The 20796-nt window shown below is 38.1% G+C and overlaps 1 protein-coding gene across 1 annotated transcript in view; it reads left to right on the top strand.

Annotated features, from left to right (window-relative positions):
- The window catches only part of PRLR (prolactin receptor), a 170433-nt gene extending 155568 nt beyond the window's left edge, over window positions 1-14865 (top strand). The window contains exons 7-11 of the mRNA XM_037799106.1: window positions 1508-1677; window positions 5359-5500; window positions 8748-8847; window positions 9343-9412; window positions 11342-14865. Of these exons, the coding sequence (XP_037655034.1) occupies window positions 1508-1677; window positions 5359-5500; window positions 8748-8847; window positions 9343-9412; window positions 11342-12364 (1505 nt within the window). The 3' untranslated portion in view covers window positions 12365-14865. The remainder of the gene's footprint in view (window positions 1-1507; window positions 1678-5358; window positions 5501-8747; window positions 8848-9342; window positions 9413-11341) is intronic.
- The last annotated feature ends 5931 nt before the right edge of the window (window positions 14866-20796 follow it).

Below are 20796 nucleotides of genomic sequence, written 5' to 3'. Positions count from 1 at the left end.
CACTAAGGTTACACTCATTAGCTCCCCACCTGCTGTAGAGATGGGATTTGAGGAGGTAATAAATGAATGGTGAAAATGTTACTGACCCAGCATGGCAAAACTAGGGCTTGGCAAATGAGAGCCCTCAGCAGCACTCACCCAAAAGGAGGCGTTCTCAGGTTCTGTGCCTTCTTAAATTTTTCACCCTGGCCATCTCACTCACCTTAATTAATTCCTGGCCCTGCTTGCCAGCACCAGATATCAAATGTCAAGCATCTCAAAACCACAGTGTAGTGAAGTGCTAAAGAGAGCAACCTCTAAGCCATATAGTTCTGTGTTCAAATACCACTTCGAAAGGCAAAATAATTCAAATTTCATGGGCTCTTTCTTGAATTACAGTCATATGTTTAACAGTTAATATTTGAGGGCAAAACAAATAAAGAGCAGTTCTGAAATGGGCAACTATTATAATGAATGCCAGGAACTAGGAAAAGACTTACTGAAAAATAGGATGCTTAAAAAGTGAAATCAGTGAGTATATCAAATTCACAGTGACTCTGGAAAACAGAATCTCTGGTGAAAGAATGCACTGGACCATATTTTTCAAAATAATACAAGAAGTTTTCATGGTACTCTCATCTAACCCTATAGCAAACAGTGTTAGTAACAATCAGTTTTTTTACTACCAAAATGTGCTCTTGGGCAAGTAGTTTGCCCCTCTTTAAGCCTGCTTCCTCTTCTATAGAATGAGTCTAGTAATTATTTCATGGATCTACTGGAGGGTTAAAAGAAATGATGCAGCGATAGTGTTTTCCACAATGCCTGGCATAAGCTCTCAATAAGTGTTAGCTATCATTTTGCTAGTAAGAATTCAGTATTTATTTGTCGAATGAATGAGTGGGCCAATCAGCTATCATGGGGTCACTGAGAACATTATAGCCAAAAAGCCATACCTCTAGGCATGTTTTAATGATTTAATATCTGGGAAAGTGGATTCCATTCACCATAGGGAGTAACAGGTATATCAAAGGTAAAATGTAATTTCTAAAGGAAAGATGGAATCTGTAAATGTATTACCTGCAAAGTTATAAATATGAATAGATCTTTCACAGAAACATTGTGTGTGCCACCAGTGAGAAACTTGCTCCCAGCTGAAGGAAGTAAGCTATTGAAATCCCTCCCCTATAATCTTCCCGCTTGTAAATTCCAGCCCAATTTGTATCACCAGATGCCTGTTATGAAAATTACTTGGGTAGCTGTCTGATCCTGGCTTCCAAAAATGTAAAGTGGAGGAGCACAAGCAAAGAATGACATCTCAGGGGCTTATTTAGCTTACCATCCAAACCTTATCTTCAAACACAATTACTATTGATTACTTACTAAGAGGCTGAAGACATGGCCTTTGTCTTCCAGGGGCTTATAAAGCAGTTGGGTAGAGTGGGCTGATAACATAGAAAATGCAATTTATGATGGAAAATGGTAAGGGCAAAAGCAATGAATGCTACTGGAGTTTCTTTCGCATCTACAGTTGAACCAGACCCTCCTGTGAAGCTGAATCTAGAAATGAAGAAGCCAGAAGACAGAAAACCATTTCTGTGGATAAAATGGTTTCCACCCACCCTGGTTGATGTAAGATCCGGTTGGCTCACACTTCAGTATGAAATTCGATTAAAACCTGAGAAAGCAGATGAGTGGGAGGTGAGTTAACCAGAAGCTTTTTGAAGGAACACTGTCCTTTAGCAGGGATGAACTGAGAGCAGATAATTTCTCCTGATTGTTGGGCCACCATATTGGCTTCCTAATGCTGACATGACCCAGAAGTGGAAGGGCCTTGTCTCCTCTCATCATCCTGGGGCTAGTTCCTTGTATTTCCAGCAGGTCTCCTACCTGCCTTCCTCAGCATATCTCACATCTAGATACCTATGGGAGTACTTAAATGGCATTAGGAGGGGGGAAATATATCAATGTAACCTCCCCATGGACAATGGCTGGGTTTTTATTCACTTTGAAATATTTCAGCATAAAGAAATAATATAGTAAATTTTGAGCATTGTGATAATCCACCCTTATCTACTTTACAAAAAAAAAAATATTTCTTTAAAAAAGAACATTTTCTAAACCAGCCAAAATAATGATATCACACATGGGAAAATTAAATTCCTTAATATCATGTAATAGCCAGTCCATATTCAAATAACCCAGTTGCTTAAAAACATGTCTTTTACAGCTGGTTTGTCCAAAACAGAATCTACAGGCATACCTCAGGGATATTGTGGGTTCAGTTCCAGACTACCACAATAAAGCAAATATTGCAATAAAGCAAGTCACCTGAATTTTTTGGTTTCCCAGTACATATAAAAGTTATGTTAACAGTATACCACAGTTTATTAAGTGTGCAATACACTGTCTTAAAAAAAGGTACATACTTTAATTTAAAAATATATTATTGCTATACAATGCTAACAATCATCTGAACCTTCAGTGAGTTGTAATCTTTTTGTTGGTGAAGGGTCTCACCTTGTTGTGGTTGGCTGCTAACTGATCAAGGTGGTGGTTGCTGAAAGTTAGAGTGGCTGTGGCAATTTCTTAAAATAAGACAATGATGAAGTTTGCTGCATTGATAAACTCTTTCATGAAAGATTTCTCTGTGGCATGTGGTGTTGTTTGATAGCATTTTACCCATGGTAAATTGCAACTTCTTTCCAATTTGGAGTCAATCCTCGCAAACCCTGCTGCTGCTTTGTCAATGAAGTTTATGTAATATTTTAAATTGTTTGTTGTCATTTCAAAAATGTTCACAGCATCTTCACCAGAAATAGATGCTATCTCAAGAAACCACTTTCTTTGCTCATCTATAAGAAACACTCCTCATCTGTTCAAGTTTTATCATGAGATTGTAGCAATTCAGTCACATCTTCAGGCTCTGCTTCTAATTCTAGTTCTCTTGCTCTCTCCACCACATCTGCAGTTACTTCCTCCACTGAAGTCTTGAACACCCTCAAAATCATCCATGAGGGTTGGAGTCAACTTCTTCCAAACTCTTGTTAAGGCTGATATTTTGACCTCCTCCCATGAATCACAAATGTTCTTAATGGCATCTAGAATGGTGAATCCTTTCTAGAAACTTTTCAATTGACTTTTCCCAAATCCACCAGAGGAATCACTATCTCTGGCAGTTATATCCTTATGAAATGTATTTCTTAAATAATATGACTTGAAAGTTGAAATGACTCCTTGACCTATGGGCTGCAGAATTGATACTGTATTAGCAGGAATTAAAACAACACTCTTCTCATTGTACATCTCCATCAGAGCTCTTGGGTGTTCGGGTGCATTGTCAATGAGCAGAACTATTTTGAAAGGAATATTTTTTTCTGAGCAGTAGTTTCTCAACAGTGGGCTTCAAATACTCAGTAAACCATGTTGTAAACAGATGTGCTGTCATCTAGACTTTGTTGTTCCATTTATAGAACACCAGCAAAGTAGAATTAGCATCATTCTTAAGGACCCTAAGATTTTCAGAATGGTAAATGAGCACTGGCTTCAACTTTAAAGTCACCAGCTGCATTAGCCCTAAGAAGTGAGTCAGCCTGTCCTTTGAAGCCTTTAAGTCGCACATTGACTTCTTCTCTCCATTTATGAAAGTCCTAGATGGCATCTTCTTCCAATAGAAGATTGTTTTGCCTACATTGAAAATCTGTTGTTTAATATAGCCCCCTTCATCAATTATCTTAGCCTAGATCTTCTAGATAACTTGCTGCAGCTTCTACATCAGCGTTTGCTACTAAACCTTACACATTTCTGTAATAGAGATGGCTTCTTTCCTTAAACCTCATGAACCAATCTCTGCTAGCTTCAAATTTTTCTTCTGCAGCTTCTTCACCCCTCTTAGCCTACAGAGAATTGAAGAGAGTTAGGGCCTTGCTCTGGATTATGCTTTGTTTTAAGGGAATGTTGTGGCTGGTTTGGTCTTCTATCTAGACCACTAAAACTTTCTCCATATCAGCAATAAAGCTGTTTCACTCCCTATCCTTCCTGTGTTCACTGGGGTGGCACTTTTAATTTCCTTCAGGAACTTTTCCTTTGCATTCACAACTTGGCTAACTGTTTGGGGGCAAAATGCCTAATGTTTGGTCTATCTCGACTTTTGACATACCTTCTTCACTAAGCTTAACCGTGTCTAACTTTTGATTTAAAGTGAGATACATGTGATTCTTCCTCTCACTTGAAAACCTAGAGGTTACAAATTGGCCTAATTTCAACACTGTTGTGTCTCAGGGAATAGGCAGGTCCAAGGCGAGGGAGAGAAATGGGGGAACAGCCAGTCAGTAGAGCAATTAGAACACATACAGCATGTATCAATTAAGTTCACCATCTTATAGGGGTGTGGTTCATGGTGCCCCAAAAGAGCACTTATCACAGATCAACATACAAGATATATAAATAATGCAAAATTTGAAATATTGCCATAATTACCAAAATGTGACACAGAGATACAAAGTGAGCACATACTGTTGGAAAAAAATGGCACTGATAGACTTACTCGACTCAGGGTTGCCACAAACCTTCAATTTGTAAGAAATGCAATATCTGTGAAGTTCAATAAAGTGAAGTGCAAAAAAATGAGGTATGCCTGTACTCCAGGACCACACACTGGGACTGGTTGTTATATCCCTTCAGTCATGACCTGGTCAGGAGACTGGACCAGTTCTCCCATAGAATGTTCTACCCTCTGGATTTGTCTGATTAGTTCTTTGAGGGGTCATTTAACTTATTTCTGAAACCCTTGTATTTCCTGTAAACCAGTCATAAGATCTAAAGACTTGATTAGATTCTCATTGAATAATTTTGGCAAAAGTACTTCAGAGGTGATATTCTATACTTCATCTGGTTGACCCACCATTAATGATGCTGAAACTGATCTCTGGATTGGGGGTGGGGGTGGGTGATAACCTGACCCCTCAATTGTAATGCTTAATCTGTGGCTATTACTTCAACATGCCCAGTTCCCTTCCACCTAATGGTTTCAACACCAATAAATAGGCCTTGAATCGGTTATTTCATTAAGGTTTACAAAATAACAACTTTCTAATTTTATTTTTCTTTATACACTTATTAACTGATTGTCTCCAATAAAGAAGAGTTTGGTGAAATAAGTTCAAGTGGAGAGAGACAAACCTGTTAAATTTTTGTATGCACAGTTTTAAAGGGGAGAGACAGATGGGGCTGAAAGGGTGGAAGGGTGGAAGAGTGAGAGCAGGGTATCTGCTAAATCTGATAGACCAGCCTAACTCCTCTAATGTTTTATTATCAAGGAAAAAAAATCTCTCTTCATAACAAATATCAGAAGTGACTTCTGTTTTCCATGTTACTCCTTAGACCCATTTTGCTGGGCAGCAGACACAATTTAAGATTCTCAGCTTAAATCCAGGACAGAAATACCTTGTCCAGGTTCGCTGCAAGCCAGACCATGGATTCTGGAGTACGTGGAGCCCAGAGAGTTCCATTCAGATACCTAGTGGTGAGTGTCTTGGCTGCCTTTTGTTTATATTCCTCAATATTTTTAAATGGAATGTATTTATGAAATTTGCATGTAGTAACTCCTAGTGGAGAAACTATTTTGCATTTCAACCAGAAGAATAACTAGAGGTGGGTATATCATCTTTCCACCCAATGTAAAAACATGTGGAAGGGTGGCATTGCTCCCTGGATTATCAGCTGTGAGGACCAGTTTCTAGAATAAGGCTGCATACATGAGCTTGGCATATCTCAGGGAGCATGATGATCAGTTACATTCAGCCCTCCCAACCCACCCTCTTCTCCCCTCTCATTTGGAGGATCCAGCGAAGTCATCATCTTGTTCTCTCAGAATTTATCAGGTGGTATCCTATCTCAAAGGCATGAAGTGATTTTCAATCTCTGATGCCAATTACATGTTGGTTTCTTGGCCAAGACACAGTATATATGTCTTATTAGCATTCGATTCTAACAAAGTGCCATTAAATATGGTGGTATGTATTCCACAGAGGAATGATCATTCATCTTGCATTGCCATAGTACTTTGCAGCTCACGAAGCCTTCTTTTGGTCCCCCCCAACCTCTCAAGTATGCAGAGAGAATATAATTACCATTAGCAATTAGAAGTGAGGAAACTGAAGGTCAGTCAAGTTATAAACCACGTAGAAAAGCTTAGCTCTTCTTACAACTTGCCTGGCAAATGTATCAGTGCTTTCAGTGGCTTGTCAGATTGAAATGAGCACTGAGCTAAACCTCATAAGACTTACACATGTATCTAGTCCAGCTCCAGCAATTGCTAAATAAAATTACAGGTCTGAAGGCATTAGGTTCAAATCCCAGAATGCAACTCAAGAGTTTCATAACCATGGGCAAGTTACCCTCTGAGTCTCAGCTTCCTCATCCATACAAAAGGCAAAGTATGTAAAGGACATGATACCATTTCTGGCTTTTGATAAGAAGACAGCACATGTTAGCTTTTATTGGTATTATTACTGAAACTGACCATGTGATCTTGGGTTTCCTCTCTAATGATCAAATGAAATAATATCAGAAAGGATTTTGAAATTTGCATAATATTGTAAAATATATACAACACATTAAAATATTAGTAATATTGGAAAAACATATACCCTTCATTGGCATTATTCAGTTTGGGTTGCTATTTAAATGAAAAGAGGTTTGGGAAGACAGGGGGAATTAACCTCTTGTGTTCAAGTTTTGACATTTCTCCAAAAAAGATGTACAAATGGCCAATAAGCACATGAAGAGATGCTCAACATCATTACCGTTAGGGAAAAGCAAATCAAAACCATAAGATGCCACCTCACACCCACTAAATCGGACATTGTTAAAAATTAGAAAATAAAAAGTGCTAAGGGTTATGGAGAAATAGGAACCTTGGTACATTGTTAGTGGGAATGTAAAGTGATACAGCTGCTATGAAAAACAACTTGCCAGTTCCTCAAAAAGTTAAACATAGGACTACCATATGACCCAGCTTCCAGGTATAGAACCAAAAGAATTGAAAACAGTGACTCAGGTGGATATTTGTACACCAATGTTCATAGCAGCACTGTTCACAATACCCAAAAGGTAGAAATAATCCAAATATCCATCAGCAGATGATAAACAAAATTTGGTATATGCATACAATGGCATATTATCATCCTTAAAAAGGAATGAAGTTCTGATCCATGCCACTGCCACTACATGGATGAACCTTGGAGACATCATGTTGAATGAAATAAGTCAGACACAAAGGGACAGATATTGTCTGATTCCACTTATATGAAATAACTAGAATATGCAAATTCATAAAGACAGAAAGTAGAGGTACAAGTTATGAGGGGGAGGACAGGGAGGGACAATGGGGTGTTAACGCACAATCAGTGTAGGGTTCTTCCTGGGAGTAAGGGGAAGGTTCTGGTAAAGGATGGGGGTGAAGGTAGTGCAACATTATGAATGTGATTCCCACTGAGTGATATGCTTGGGAGTGGTTGCGATGAAAAAGTGTATGTTGTATATATGTTTCCACAATTAAAAAAAAAAAAAGCAACTAAAAAGACAATGACAATTGAATGCATTATATGATCCTGAACTGGATCTAATGATGGAGGAGCAAAGACCCAAAAGGACAATACTGAGATACATGAGAAAGTTAGAGTATGGACTGGAAGCTTTATATCAATGTTAAATTTCTTGAACTTAATACTGAACTTAAGGTGGTTGGTTACACAAGAGAATCCTTGTTCTTAGGAACTATACATGGAAGTATTATGTGTTCAAGGAACATGATGTATACAACCTACTCTCAGATGTTTAGAAAAGAGAGGGATAAATCAGAGACAGAAAAAATAAGATAGATGGATAGATAGATAGATAGATAGATAGATAGATAGATAGATGGAATGATACAGCAAATGTGGAAAAATATTAAAAGCCCAGAATTACTTATAGATACCTGCCCAGTATTGATAGTGCTGTGCAGACTTCTCCCTCATCCCCAGTCTAGGAAGTGCCTGTTCCTGAAGGAGCAGAGAGAAAAACACATGATCCCACCTTGCCACTGTATCCCAAGAGGAAGAAGCTAAGCCGCTCATGCCCAATTTCTTTTTTTCAAAATTACTGATGAAATAAGGCATTCTACTCCTCACCCCCAGAGTGGAGTGAGTGCGGGTTGGCAGAAGATCCAGAGCACAATACTAATTTATCCACTAATGGACCCCTGTTAAATGGAAGAAACATCAGGAGCAGGGAAGAGGTAACTTCATTAGCACTCTTGGCATACTCACAAATTAAATACATCTTTTGTCTGTCTAGAAGTTCCCAACTGATTGATTTATAGCTCTTTCTAATATTCTTGAGAAAAATCTATTTTTCCCTTGCCTTATGAAGTTCAAGAAATTACCCTGCCTATACTAAAAGTTTTAGTAGTATCATCACTTTGTCATTATAAAGCAATTATACTTAGCACCTACCTGTGTGTAATCTTGGGATGGATACTTTAATATACCATTGAACACTGCTATGATTTCAGGAGAGAACATTGTAAAAAAAAATGTTGGTGGATCTGGGTTTCGGGTTGGGGGGTATGCTGGAGTTCTGTACAGTGTTTTGTATTATTTTTGCAACTGTCCTGTAAGTTTGAAATTATTTCAAAATGAAAAGTTTTTTTAAGAGTCATTCATTGTATTTGTTAGGCTGTTGTTAGTGCTATTTTATGTGATCCAAGTGTTCTGTTTGCTTTTTAGACTTCCCCATGAAAGATACAACCGTGTGGATCTTTGTAGCCATTCTTTCTGCTGTCATCTGTTTGATTGTGGTCTGGGCAGTGGCTTTAAAGGGCTACAGGTACTGCACTGTCTCTCAACCCTCCTCCAGATCATGGTTGTCATGGATAACAGCCAAAAAAAAATAATAATAATACAGAACTGATGGAAACCTACAGATAATCCAAGTACCTCATTTTAACCATTATTTGCAGCATGTTCACCACAAAATATCTTTTGTCAGAGCTAGCAAAAGTAGAGAAATGGACTCATTTGCAGTTGGCATTCTTTGTACGAAATGGAGCTTCACACTTATGAGATAGTAAAAAGCTAACAAGAGCAGCAAAAATAGTCTAAATAATCCAGTAACTTCAGGATCAACCTCCTAAATTAACCAGACCCAAATTTTCTGTAGGCCCCTATAGTTATTATCTTCCCCATTGATTGTTGGTTTCAGATAGCCCCCGAACTCTCCATCCCTATCCACTCTAGTCCATAGAGCAGATATTTGGAGATAGCACTGATCTTCCAAAAATTACAAAATGAGAACTTGACATTATTTCATTTTAATTTATAGCATGATGACCTGCATCCTTCCTCCAGTTCCTGAGCCAAAAATAAAAGGATTTGATACCCATCTGCTAGAGGTAAGTGCCAGAGGTGGGAAATGCAGTGAGCCTCCCCGCTGTGTAATAATTAATTTGCACGTGCCACACAATCCCGTCAATCAGCCTGGCCATCTCAGTCATCCTTTGCCAGCTGTCCCTCCTCTTCAGCATGTGTGATTAAGTGATGGGAACCTAGTACTCACTTTCCTGCTGTGACTCTGGCTGTGGTGGGTGTGTGTGTGCATGCATCCATGTGTGCATGCATTCGTGTGTGTGTAGTTAGTGGGATGAAAGGACGAGAGAGAGATGAGAACCTCCAAAGTACACGAAGAACAAGAGGGTACTAACAGACACCAACTGTCAGAAAGCAAGGTGAGAAAACCAGGAGAATATGAAAACACACCGTAAAGTTTGCTAGATTCACCGTGTTTGCCCATAAACACAGAGATAAATATTTTGTACAAATAATCAATTTAGAAAGAGAGTGAATATTTTGATTAATCCATAACAGAGACCTACCACCATCACTTCCGTCATGCATTGGTAAAGGCTTCCCCTTGAATGCTCTTTATGTAAGCCCATAGGAATGGAATATCCAACTGCACTCAGTGCTCAGTTTGAACACACAGTTGAAATTGGATCAGTACAGTGGGGACTGGAGTTTGCCAGGACCTGTTTAGGCTAATTCAAGAGGGAATCAAATTTAAGCGTTTTAAATGAAAAGAGGGGTTACGACATTTTTTTATTTCTCTCTAGTTGAAACACAGTTTCAATATTACCTTAAGCTGAACACTAATGTACATATAAGCAGTTACCCATGCATTGTCTCTCTTGACCTAGGCACTTGGAGGCCATCACGGAGGAATGTGAGAACTGAGCCCCAGAGAATTTGTTTTGTCTGCATTCATGCAGGTAGCAAATGTCGGAGCAGGGTCTAGATGGACTCCTGGTCCAGTGCTCTTGCTCCAATATCCAGTGTCTAGCACTGACCTTCACAGAACTGGCATGAATGACTCAGCTAACTAAATAACTGCCGTCTGCCTTACAATTTGACCTTCTAAGCAGAGATTTAGTAATAAAATAGATTTTTGCATCAAAAATTCTCATATTATTTGTTATATGTTACATTAATTATAAAACCTAATCCTCAAAAGAATCTGCCAGACAGGCAATAATATCCTTATTTTACAAATGGACAAAAAGATTCAGAGACTGTCTTGTAGAAAGTCGTGTACCTAAGAAGTGATACAGCCAGCATTTAGTCACTAGTCTCTCATCTAAGTGAGAGGAACAGGAAGAAGAGAAGGAAATATGAGAAGTAGGCAAAGGAAAGGGGGCCAGGGGGAAGAAGAGAAGAAAGTAGGAGAAGAATAGAAGGAGGAGAATATATGGGATGGGAGGAAGAGAGGGGGAGCAGGGAGAGGAAATAGAAGATGGAGAGGAAAAGTGAGACTGGGGGAGGACAGGGAGGAGGAGATGATGAGAAGGAGGGAGGGAAGGAAGAAGAATAAAATCAAGAGAAGAAAGAGACCAGAATCAGCTTACTCTCTTCAGACTGTAGAAAGTGGTGGAGGAAGTTAGGGAGCCAACAACCAAACCTCACAGCAATGCTGAAGTATCAAATGCATGCATGAATACTGTGGTTTCAGAGGTCCTGCACATGTTTCTGTTTAATAGTTAAATATTTATTTAAATGTGTGTGTATAATACTAGCCCATGCACACATGAGTATAATTGTTCAGAGGGTGACTAAGTTAAACATGAGTTGATTTAAAGAAAAATATTAGATGTAGAGTAGTCCCGGAAGTGACGGCCTTCAGGCCTGGTATACAAATTCTGAACATCCTGCTAGGATGTTCCCACATCTGTCTGCCGATGTTAAGGAACAGACTTGGACGCCACTCTGTGATGCTGATTTGGAGTGCTTTAAGCTAAGAGCCATCTCTCCTTGTGTTTGTGTTTCAATAGAAGGGCAAGTCTGAAGAACTCCTGAGTGCCCTGGGATGCCAAGACTTTCCTCCCACTTCGGACGGTGAGGACTTGCTGGTGGAGTTTCTAGAAGTGGATGACAGTGAGGACCAGCAGCTAATGCCAGCCCACTCAAAGGAGCACCCTAGTCATGGGAGGAAACCCAACCGCCTGGACCATGACAGTGACTCTGGCCGGGGAAGTTGTGACAGCCCTTCCCTTTTGTCTGAAAAGTGTGAGGAACCCCGGGCAAATCCCCCCACATTCCATGCTCCCAAGATCATTGAGAAGCCAGAAAATCCAGAAACAAGTATAACCCCAACCTGGGACCCCCAGAGCTCAAACTTGGAAGATAAAATACTCTATTTTCATGCTGGGGGATCCAAATCTTCCACATGGCCTTTATCACAGCAACCCAGCCACCACGACCCAAGATCATCTTACCACAACATTGCTGATGTGTGTAAGCTGGCCATGGGCACAGCGGATGCACCAGCCACTGTTTTGGACAAAGCAGGAAAAGATGCTTTAAAATCCTCTGTGACCACTGAGAGTGGAGAGCAGGAAAAGGCAGACAAGCTGATGGGGATGGAAAGCTTCCATCTCAAGACTGACCAAGACACAGCATGGCTGCTGTGCCAGCAGAAAGCCCCCTTTATCTCCACTAAACCCTTGGATTATGTGGAGATTCACAAGGTCAGCAGAGATGGAGGACTCTCATTGCTACCAAAACAGAAAGAGAACAATGACAAAACAGAGAAGCCCCACACTCCTGAAACCAGTAAGGAGTATGCTAAGGTGTCCAGGGTGATGGAGAACAACATCCTGGTGTTAGTGCAAGATCCACGAGCTCAAAATGTGGCCCTGTTCAAAGAATCAGCCAAGGATACTCCTCCATCCCTTCAACAGAATCAAGCTGAGAAAAATCTGGCCTGTTTCACTGCACCACCTAGCAATTGCAGACTCCATGTGGGTGGGTTGGATTACCTGGATCCGGCATGCTTTGTGCAACCCTTTAATTGATAGCTTGACCAATGGAATGATCGAGCAAAATGTAATCTTTCTTCAGGTAATACTACAGAGTAAAGGAAATGCAATTTAGTACAGAATGCTCAAGAATGTGGTTGGAATGACACTACTAAAACTCACTAGCAGTTCACTCCTTTTCATGCTCCATTTTCAGCCAGTTGCCTCTTTCTCCAACAGCCGATTCCAGAACAAATCATTTTGTTTCCTGTGATTTGTAGATTTATTGTTTGCTATTATTATAAAATTATGTGTTCAATGAAAAAGCATATCGCTTAGTATTCTTGAGGGACAATGACAATAAGTATATTCTTCGGAAAAGGCTTTCAAAGTTTGGTGTGATAAGATGGGAGGGATTGAAAGACTCTGAATGCGTTTACCACAGGAAGAGGAAAGCTTTGAAGAAAATGCCATGAAAACCGTTTTTGAAACCCAGTTGCTTAACCTTCGACCCCTCGTTCAGGTTATTAGGATTAACCAAATACAATTCATTTATAGGAAGAATGCATTCCAGAACACCTGACTGATTGTTTACACCAGTTCCCATACCTTACTGATGCATTACCATTAGGCAAGTAGAAACGATGCCTCCAATTTTTTCTTAAAATAGTTTGAACATCTTAAGCATGGATTTTTCCCTAAATTTTTTCTCATTCTAAAGCCTCTAGAGAATGTAGTTTTGAAAAGTAAAATTTTCTTACCTGATAGGCAAATTAATTTAATGTGGTGAATCCTTTTAAAGTGGTTTCCTGCTTCATTTCAACATGATAGTTATTTATTACATACCCTGGTCTTCTCATAGTGGGGGAAAAAAATCCCAAAAGACTAACTTTAATTTGAAAGATAATCACAGCAGGATGCTGATGGAAATACTGCCTTACTGTACATACTAAATTCTACTTTAATACAAACCCATAAGTTTGACAATGTATTTTTGAAGACTATTTTTCTATCACTTAGGTAAAATAAAAGACTATTTTCTATCTTCCCAATACAGCTGTTTACGTATTCAGTGGGTTAAGTATTTTCTGCTCTAAGGTTACATAATGAGTACTCATAGTACGCAGAGTAGTATTTGCAGTCTGTTTCTGGAGTAAAATGCAAATGCAAAGCCCACTGAAGAATATGAACTGGATAACAAAATTCAATTTCCAACACAGGATAGTATAGTTTAACTGAGTTCTTTTTATCTCCAGATAAACAGCAATTGCCAACTTAGGATTTTAGGACTCTACAGACCAGAAATTACTTCTCCTGTGAGTTTAAGGCTACTCTGGGGCTTCTACCCATCTCTAGGTAAATCTTCAAATAGCTAACATGAAAAATATGAGTAGTAACCCCTACCATGCTGTCTCAGAGAGAGGGTTTCTGTTTGTTTTGTTTTTCTGAGCAATCGTGGGCAACAAAGAATTTTTAAACAAAGACAGTAGGTAGTATTCCTCTGAAATAAAACCATTTTGCAAAATTTTAGCAGAATTGGAGACAGTGCTCATGTCAGAAGTATCCAGATAAAAGTTCTAGGAAACCAGATGTTTGTGGAGTGATGGGAAAGCTTCAAAGGCTGGGCTATGATAGTGAGGCTATCTAAGTCAATGTCAAGGGCAGGCTCCCCAAAAGGGGTTAAAAGCCTGGATCTCCATTTTAAAGGGAGTATATATGACTCATCTGCTGCTCAACCTGCCTCCCTTCTATTTTTCATTTTGTCTGATGGTGGAAGCACAGCATGTGTCCAGACAGCATTTCTCCATTTGTCTTCACTAGCTGGACATAGAGTAAGTGAGCACGCCTCTGTGTGTTAAAAATATTCCAGCCAAACAAGACCATGTTGACAGGAACTGAACTCAGAGGTGATCAGATGTTTGAAAATGAATATATTACCAGTGTTTCCAGAATTGTGAAAGTAATAGATCTGAGGTTCTATTTTCCCTGTATACAAACAACATCCTGAAAGTGAGGGACACATTTGTGAAATTTATCCAAACTTGTTTGATCCTCTAGATCCTGACTACTCAAGGTGTAGTCTGAGGACTGGAAATGTTGGCAACACATGGGCTCTGTTAGAAATGCAGAATTTCAAGCCTTACCCAAGACCTAGAGAATGTGAATCTGCATTTTATTAAGATTCCCAGAGGATTCATGTGCACATTAAACTTTGAGAAGCACTGCCCTCTGTGATCATTTCCACTAATGAGTACCTTAGTGCACAGAAACAATTCTAAAAAAGCACAGATCAACTCTGTCCCACACTTCATAGCGCTCAGAACAACATTGTATTTGAGGAGAAGATGCAATTAAAACAAAAAAAAAACAACAACACCTATTGGTGGCTTAAAATAATGGTACCAAATGACCTGTAAAAGTACAGGGCCAGAAAGTATAGCCTACCTTAAGAAGCACTGAACAAAGACTATGATCCTCAAAGAATACAGACTAAATGTTTCCCTACATAGTACATTCTTCTCCAAAATGTGTGTCAATCACTCTTATAGTTGGACAACTTGAAATTAACCTACTCTTACATGTAATTTGGCATAAATAAACAGATATATTATGACTAAAGGTTCAGCTTCAACTAATATCCCTAAAGAAAAAGAAAACACCAATTAGTCATTCATAAGTAAAGTCAAGATTATAATTCTGTGATCAATTGGCAGTCTTTAAAAATTCAACTTCAACTAATATTCCTAAAAAACAGCAATTAGACATGCATTAAGTCAAGACAAGACTATAATTCTATAATCAATTGGTGGTCTTTATTTGAATTAAATGTTTTCCATGGTCTAACATATTTTCTAACTTGTCAGCTGGTCAAATGAAAGGACCCAGACTAGGGGTCAAGAGATGGGTTCTATCCGAATTGTATCACCTTTGGGCAAATCAATTCCCATCTCTGGGCCTCGGTTTCCTCCTTTATACAATTGAGATGTTAGACCAAATAATCTCTAAGGTCATTTTAAACTTCAACTTCTTAATCCATAATTCACTGAATATTTTCCAGCAAAGATAATTCTAACCAATGCCTTGTATCTTGATTACACTAACAAATGATTTCTCTTTATCATGGAAATACAGTCTTAAGTGGTGTATGTATTATACTTTACTTTTTAAATCTTTAGTTCCAGCTGTTCTTAACATATTGCATATGCATTTTATAAGTTATTTAGGTATAGACATGTATTCTAAGTATATATGCAAATATGTGTGTAGAAGAGGCATGAGATGGGAAAGAGACATATAGAATGAAATCCTAATTTTTATAAAAATGATCTTTTGCTGGATTAAGCCATGCCCATTCCTTGCAGAGTCTAACAATTCCAAATCTCTTTTCTTGTATCTCTCTGCTGCTTCTAACTTTTTTCATTCATCCTGGATTATGTTCCACCATTTCACAGGTTGGCTTAAAGAGCCTAATGATTGAATGAGTAAAAAAAAAAGATACATTTTTATGAATAAACACCTAAATATTCAAGTTACAAAGCACATGTTGACTGGATATAGTCAATGGGTTCTTTATGGAAGTGTGTGGCCCCAAACTGCAAAATATTCTCTGGTCAATTTTAACAAATGGGTATAAGGCACCCTGATATGAGCACAAGTTTTTATCAGCAGTGCCACTGATATGTAACAGACTACGTTCGCCTAAGTGCCTAAAACCAATCCGGGTAGGCAGTTATGTCCTAAAGACTGTGCTTTAACTTGTTTGTTCCAAAGGAGGGCACCATATGGGATCAAAGCAGTTTGACTCCTTGTTCTGTAGTAACCAAACTGGTTCAGAGAATCCTATGAGTTAATGAGCAACCAGAGGCACCCAAGTTCCAGGGAGCAGTTTGGCTCTGAGGAAATCTAGCCATCTCTTTCTCCAGGCCTCCTGCCACTGCCCATCACTCACAGAAAGACTTGGCCCCGCTATAGTAACTTTAGCATCTCCTTAGAATAGACAAGAAAGAAACAGATTTGTACACATTTTACAAAGTGCCTTTCTTTACTTTTATTAAAAAAAAAAAAACAAAGCTTTCTCTTTCCAAGAAAAAGTGTATTGATTGAAAAGTAAAATTTACCTTATATGTATTTCATTGTTTATGCAAATGAATGGAGAGACAAAAAGTGGAGAAATCAGAAAAGGGAATGATAAAATGATCTAAAGACCAACCAGCAACTGCTCAGTAGATTTTTACATATTGTCGAATTGAATTACCAACAAGCTCGTTGAATTTGCATGATAAACTTGCCACCCTGTGATCCCAAGATTCTGGATTTAAAAACATATTGATGCCCTCTGGAATGGCTTTGAATTGTGTGACTGGGCCTGAGAAAGAAAATGCAGGCACATTGGAACTTTGCATAAAGGAAGAAAAATAAATAAATGACTCTGGATTACTGTCCCAGGGTTGCTAACATAGATTTGCCAATGATGAAAGCTCACTTGTACATCAGTGAACACATTTCTTCTGCTGCCTTTTCAGTTCAAGCACAATAAATAGTGTTGTCACTAGGATAGTGGACTGAATACTCCACGTTCAATTCTGGGTCACATTGTGGCCACCTAACCAGCTGTGTGGCCTTTAAACTCCAGTCACCAGTTTCTTCACTAGTTAAATAAATTGGTCAGCCTAAAACGTTTTTCCGATCCCTTCAAGCTCTCATCGTCTTTGATTCTCATGATCTATGTAAAGCCAGGGTTTCAGGTCAAAGGCAGGTGCATTGCAGTACATGCCCTAACCTGAGGCAGCCAATGACTGAGTTAGTGTGGTTGAAACAGTGCTGAAGGGGAGGAGAGAGGATCCATTTCTCCAAGTCAGAGTGATTTAACATCCCTGCTTCTCCTCCTCCTTTGTAGCTTTAGGTACTTGTAGCCTTTTTCCTCCCTCTCTCCAGGGCCTAAATTTTTCCTAAGAGTTAATTATGTGAGTGGCAATCATGGGCTCTGCAAGAAACTAAATTATTTGTTAGAAAATGACTGGCCCTGCAAAGTATTGAAACAAATGTTAAATCAGCCACACAGATGTCAAGGTACAGATTGAGGACAACAGGTAAACTCCATTTGCATAATTAGCCCATGTTAAGTATTAATTATTTAATTAATTCAAACGTCATTAATACATCCAAGCTATGTTGATGACTATGTACTAGAGGTCTTAAGCAGAAACGTAAAAATATAGAATGATTGCTTGAGTGCTTATGGTCTAACCAGAAGTTCTGTTTGTAATTATGACCTGGTTATTCCACGGTTAGTAGATACATCATCTGCAAATCAAACAGTTCTCTCCCCAGACTTTTATTTATCTGGAAGTTACCCTCATGCTGTCTATTTCAGTGGAAGGAAAAAGATGGGAAATTAAACATTTCCAGAAGGTATTGGCATCTCAGGATTCCACACAATGTCCTGAGTAGCCCACTAAACCCAAATTGTATTGGACATGGTGAATCTATAATCCACTATGGTTAAGAGATGTATACAGCTCAAAAAGTTGTATGCAGCCACTGTTTTATCTTCATCAGCTCCTTTGATTTATGCTCTGATTTCAAGTCAATAAACAATGACGTGTGAAATGGGAAAATATATTGCATTTATGTGGTTGTGGTTAATGGCTACAGGGGCTCTTGGATAATCTTAGTCTATTAATTAATCTTTTATGTGCTGCTCATCAAAAACAATTCACCCTAAAAGCTTTAGTTACTGAGAAAGTGATAACAAGAATAACCTTGAATGGTTATGTTCAAATTACATGTCACCTGGATAAATTCAACATACAGTCTAAGTTTTTCCCTGAAAATTTTACAAATCTTGCGGAGGGAGGGGGTCTTCTTATCACATTATCTGAAATTGAAAAAACACATGGCAAAGATACTTCTGAAAAATAATTTATTTTATAAAATTCCTGGATAGAATGATTTTGAATTTTTTGAAAGTAACTACCTCCCCTCTGTGTCCTAAGGTCCTTCAAAGCTCTTTCTTGTTTAGAGATGAAACATGTCATGTCTCATGCTTCGACTGTTTTTTGGTGTCATATTTGATGTATTTGCCATGTGATATTCCTGACTTTAAAGTGACAGTTACATTAAACGTATATTGCTTTATGTGGCCCAAAACTGTATGCCACATTGAAATATATAATCCTTATATTGTGTAACTCATCCTGTAATACAACTGAAAATGATTATTTGATAACTTACAATCTATCCATTTTGTAGTTTCAATGATTGTGTGTATGTCTACGAAACAAAACTGAAAAATATGTAATCATATATTTCTGTTGAAACCGTGAATGTACTAATTTTTTTAATCTTTGTCGAGAAATAGTACAAAATGCCATTGTACAGCTCATCTGGGGTGTTAAGTATTTTAAGTACAATTCAACAATTGCTAAAAAGTCAACCTCCCAGCTTTGCTTCATGTGACCTCTGATGCTTTTGGGGTGTTATTTGCATCGTGAGGCTTGCTTTTGTGCTTGATTGCTCATTTTAAACAATTTAAGAGTCTCGTGTGGAAACCAAAGCAATCTAGAACCAGCCTGTTGGGATACTCCGTGTCTTCTGTAAAGCCATATTGAATTGAAGACTATGTATTAGCATTAAGGTTCCATATTTTCAAAGCTATCACTACCTCTGCTTTTTATTTTCTTTCCCTAGAAAATGCCAAGCAAAATTTGTCAACATTGAGTTGGACATTAGAAGTGATTGTTACAATAAGTTGCTAAGGGTTTTTTTTTACACAAGAATACACCTTCTAATTCACCACTTTGCAGGTTTATACTAGGTTTACTCTGTAGCTGTTTTTACAGTTTTACATTTTATAAAAACTAGATGACAATTAAAGGTTGGAAAGAATACATGGTAAGTCACCAGGTGAAAATCCAATCGAAAAATAGAGTATAGATATTTTTGAAACTATAAGTCACCTCAAGGTGGTTGTCCAAAGCCATGATAATGTTATTTCATACTATTTGATTTCCATAGTCCTCTAGAAATAAATCTTTTCCTCATTTGATTTTAACTGTAATACACACTAGGATATGGGAAATAATCTTGTTTCAATTTTAAAGACTCATTTCTACATCTAGTTATCATAATTTCTATTTTATTTCTTTTTAACTTTATAGCACCCTTAAAGAATTTTAGAAGATTATAATATCTGCTTTATCTTACATTTTTAATTCTGTAAAACATTGGTCATTGTGCACTGTGCTTTCAGTTTCCCATAGATTTATTCATTTCTCTCCTTCCATTTCAAGAGAGACAACGTGGACAAGTTACATCCTCCTCAATAGTTTGAGAGACTATGCTAACTGCTATTATCATATCATCTTCGTTTTTCCTGCACACCAAAAACAATGCTTGACACAAAATCTCAGACATCCCAATGTAATGTGGTCCTTATATTTCTGTTCATGTCGTTATTGAAAATACCAAGCTCAGTGCCTGGCTCAATAAATGTTTATTTCCCTTGCCTACACTTCCTCTATGTTTTTTTTTTTTCTTTTTAATTGACAAGGAAATGAGCAGAATAATATGTGTGGGGCTAAAACAATTCTCTCAAAGAATTTTTGCTGCCAGAAAATCTGTAAATGGGGTTGTTTACAAAAGTGGGACTAAAATACTTTTCCTCCTTTTTCTTTACCTTTCTACATTATTGAAGACATAATTTCCTTCCTTTATCCCACCCCTACCACATGAGAGGCTGCTAAATACATAGTGAGATGGAACCAGGCAATGGGGATTGAATCAAAAGCATTCATTTAAATATTGTGAATTAAAGGGAAGGACCAAGCAATCAAAAAAGAAATGGAATTCTTTTGAATAGCGTGGGTCATCCATATCACTAACATCATCTTTAACAATATGTGTTAGAGTAAGTGTTAGTGGATAATCTTTTGCAATTCATAGATCTAGATCTAGAAATCCTTACCTACCATTCATGCTCGTTTCAGAATTGTGAAATGATGTGGGGGTTGCTATATAAATTCTATGCTGCCTCCTCCATTCTCTAATACCATATTTTACAAAAGAAGTAGACATTTCTTTCTTACATGGATAATACACTCTAAAAGTTGGCTTCAGTCAAAGAAACACTGACTTGCCCATGCTTACATTTATATGGGAGCCCTCTGCCTTTAATTCTTGGGCTCACTTTTATTATTATGTTGCAAAATTTAGAATGCCAAGCCACTAGACACAGCCTCCATACAATTAAAAATGAGCTGGAAGGACATGTAGCTAATTTTCCATGATTACTGCATGTACCTTTCCCTAAAGAAAAGGAAATTATATTTACATATTGCCACATCTTGCCAGAATCCCATCTGAAACCCGAACCCAGCAAGAATGCCTACAACTTACTAACAAGGTTATACACCCTCATTTATATCCTCCAAATCAGAGTGCTGAGAGATACAAGGTCCATTTAGTAGAAACCTTGAAATCTCATGTGT

This window comes from Choloepus didactylus, chromosome 11 (assembly GCF_015220235.1).
Source record: "Choloepus didactylus isolate mChoDid1 chromosome 11, mChoDid1.pri, whole genome shotgun sequence".
NCBI classification, from domain to species: Eukaryota; Metazoa; Chordata; class Mammalia; order Pilosa; family Megalonychidae; genus Choloepus; species Choloepus didactylus.
This window is presented reverse-complemented; position numbering and strand designations above follow the sequence as displayed.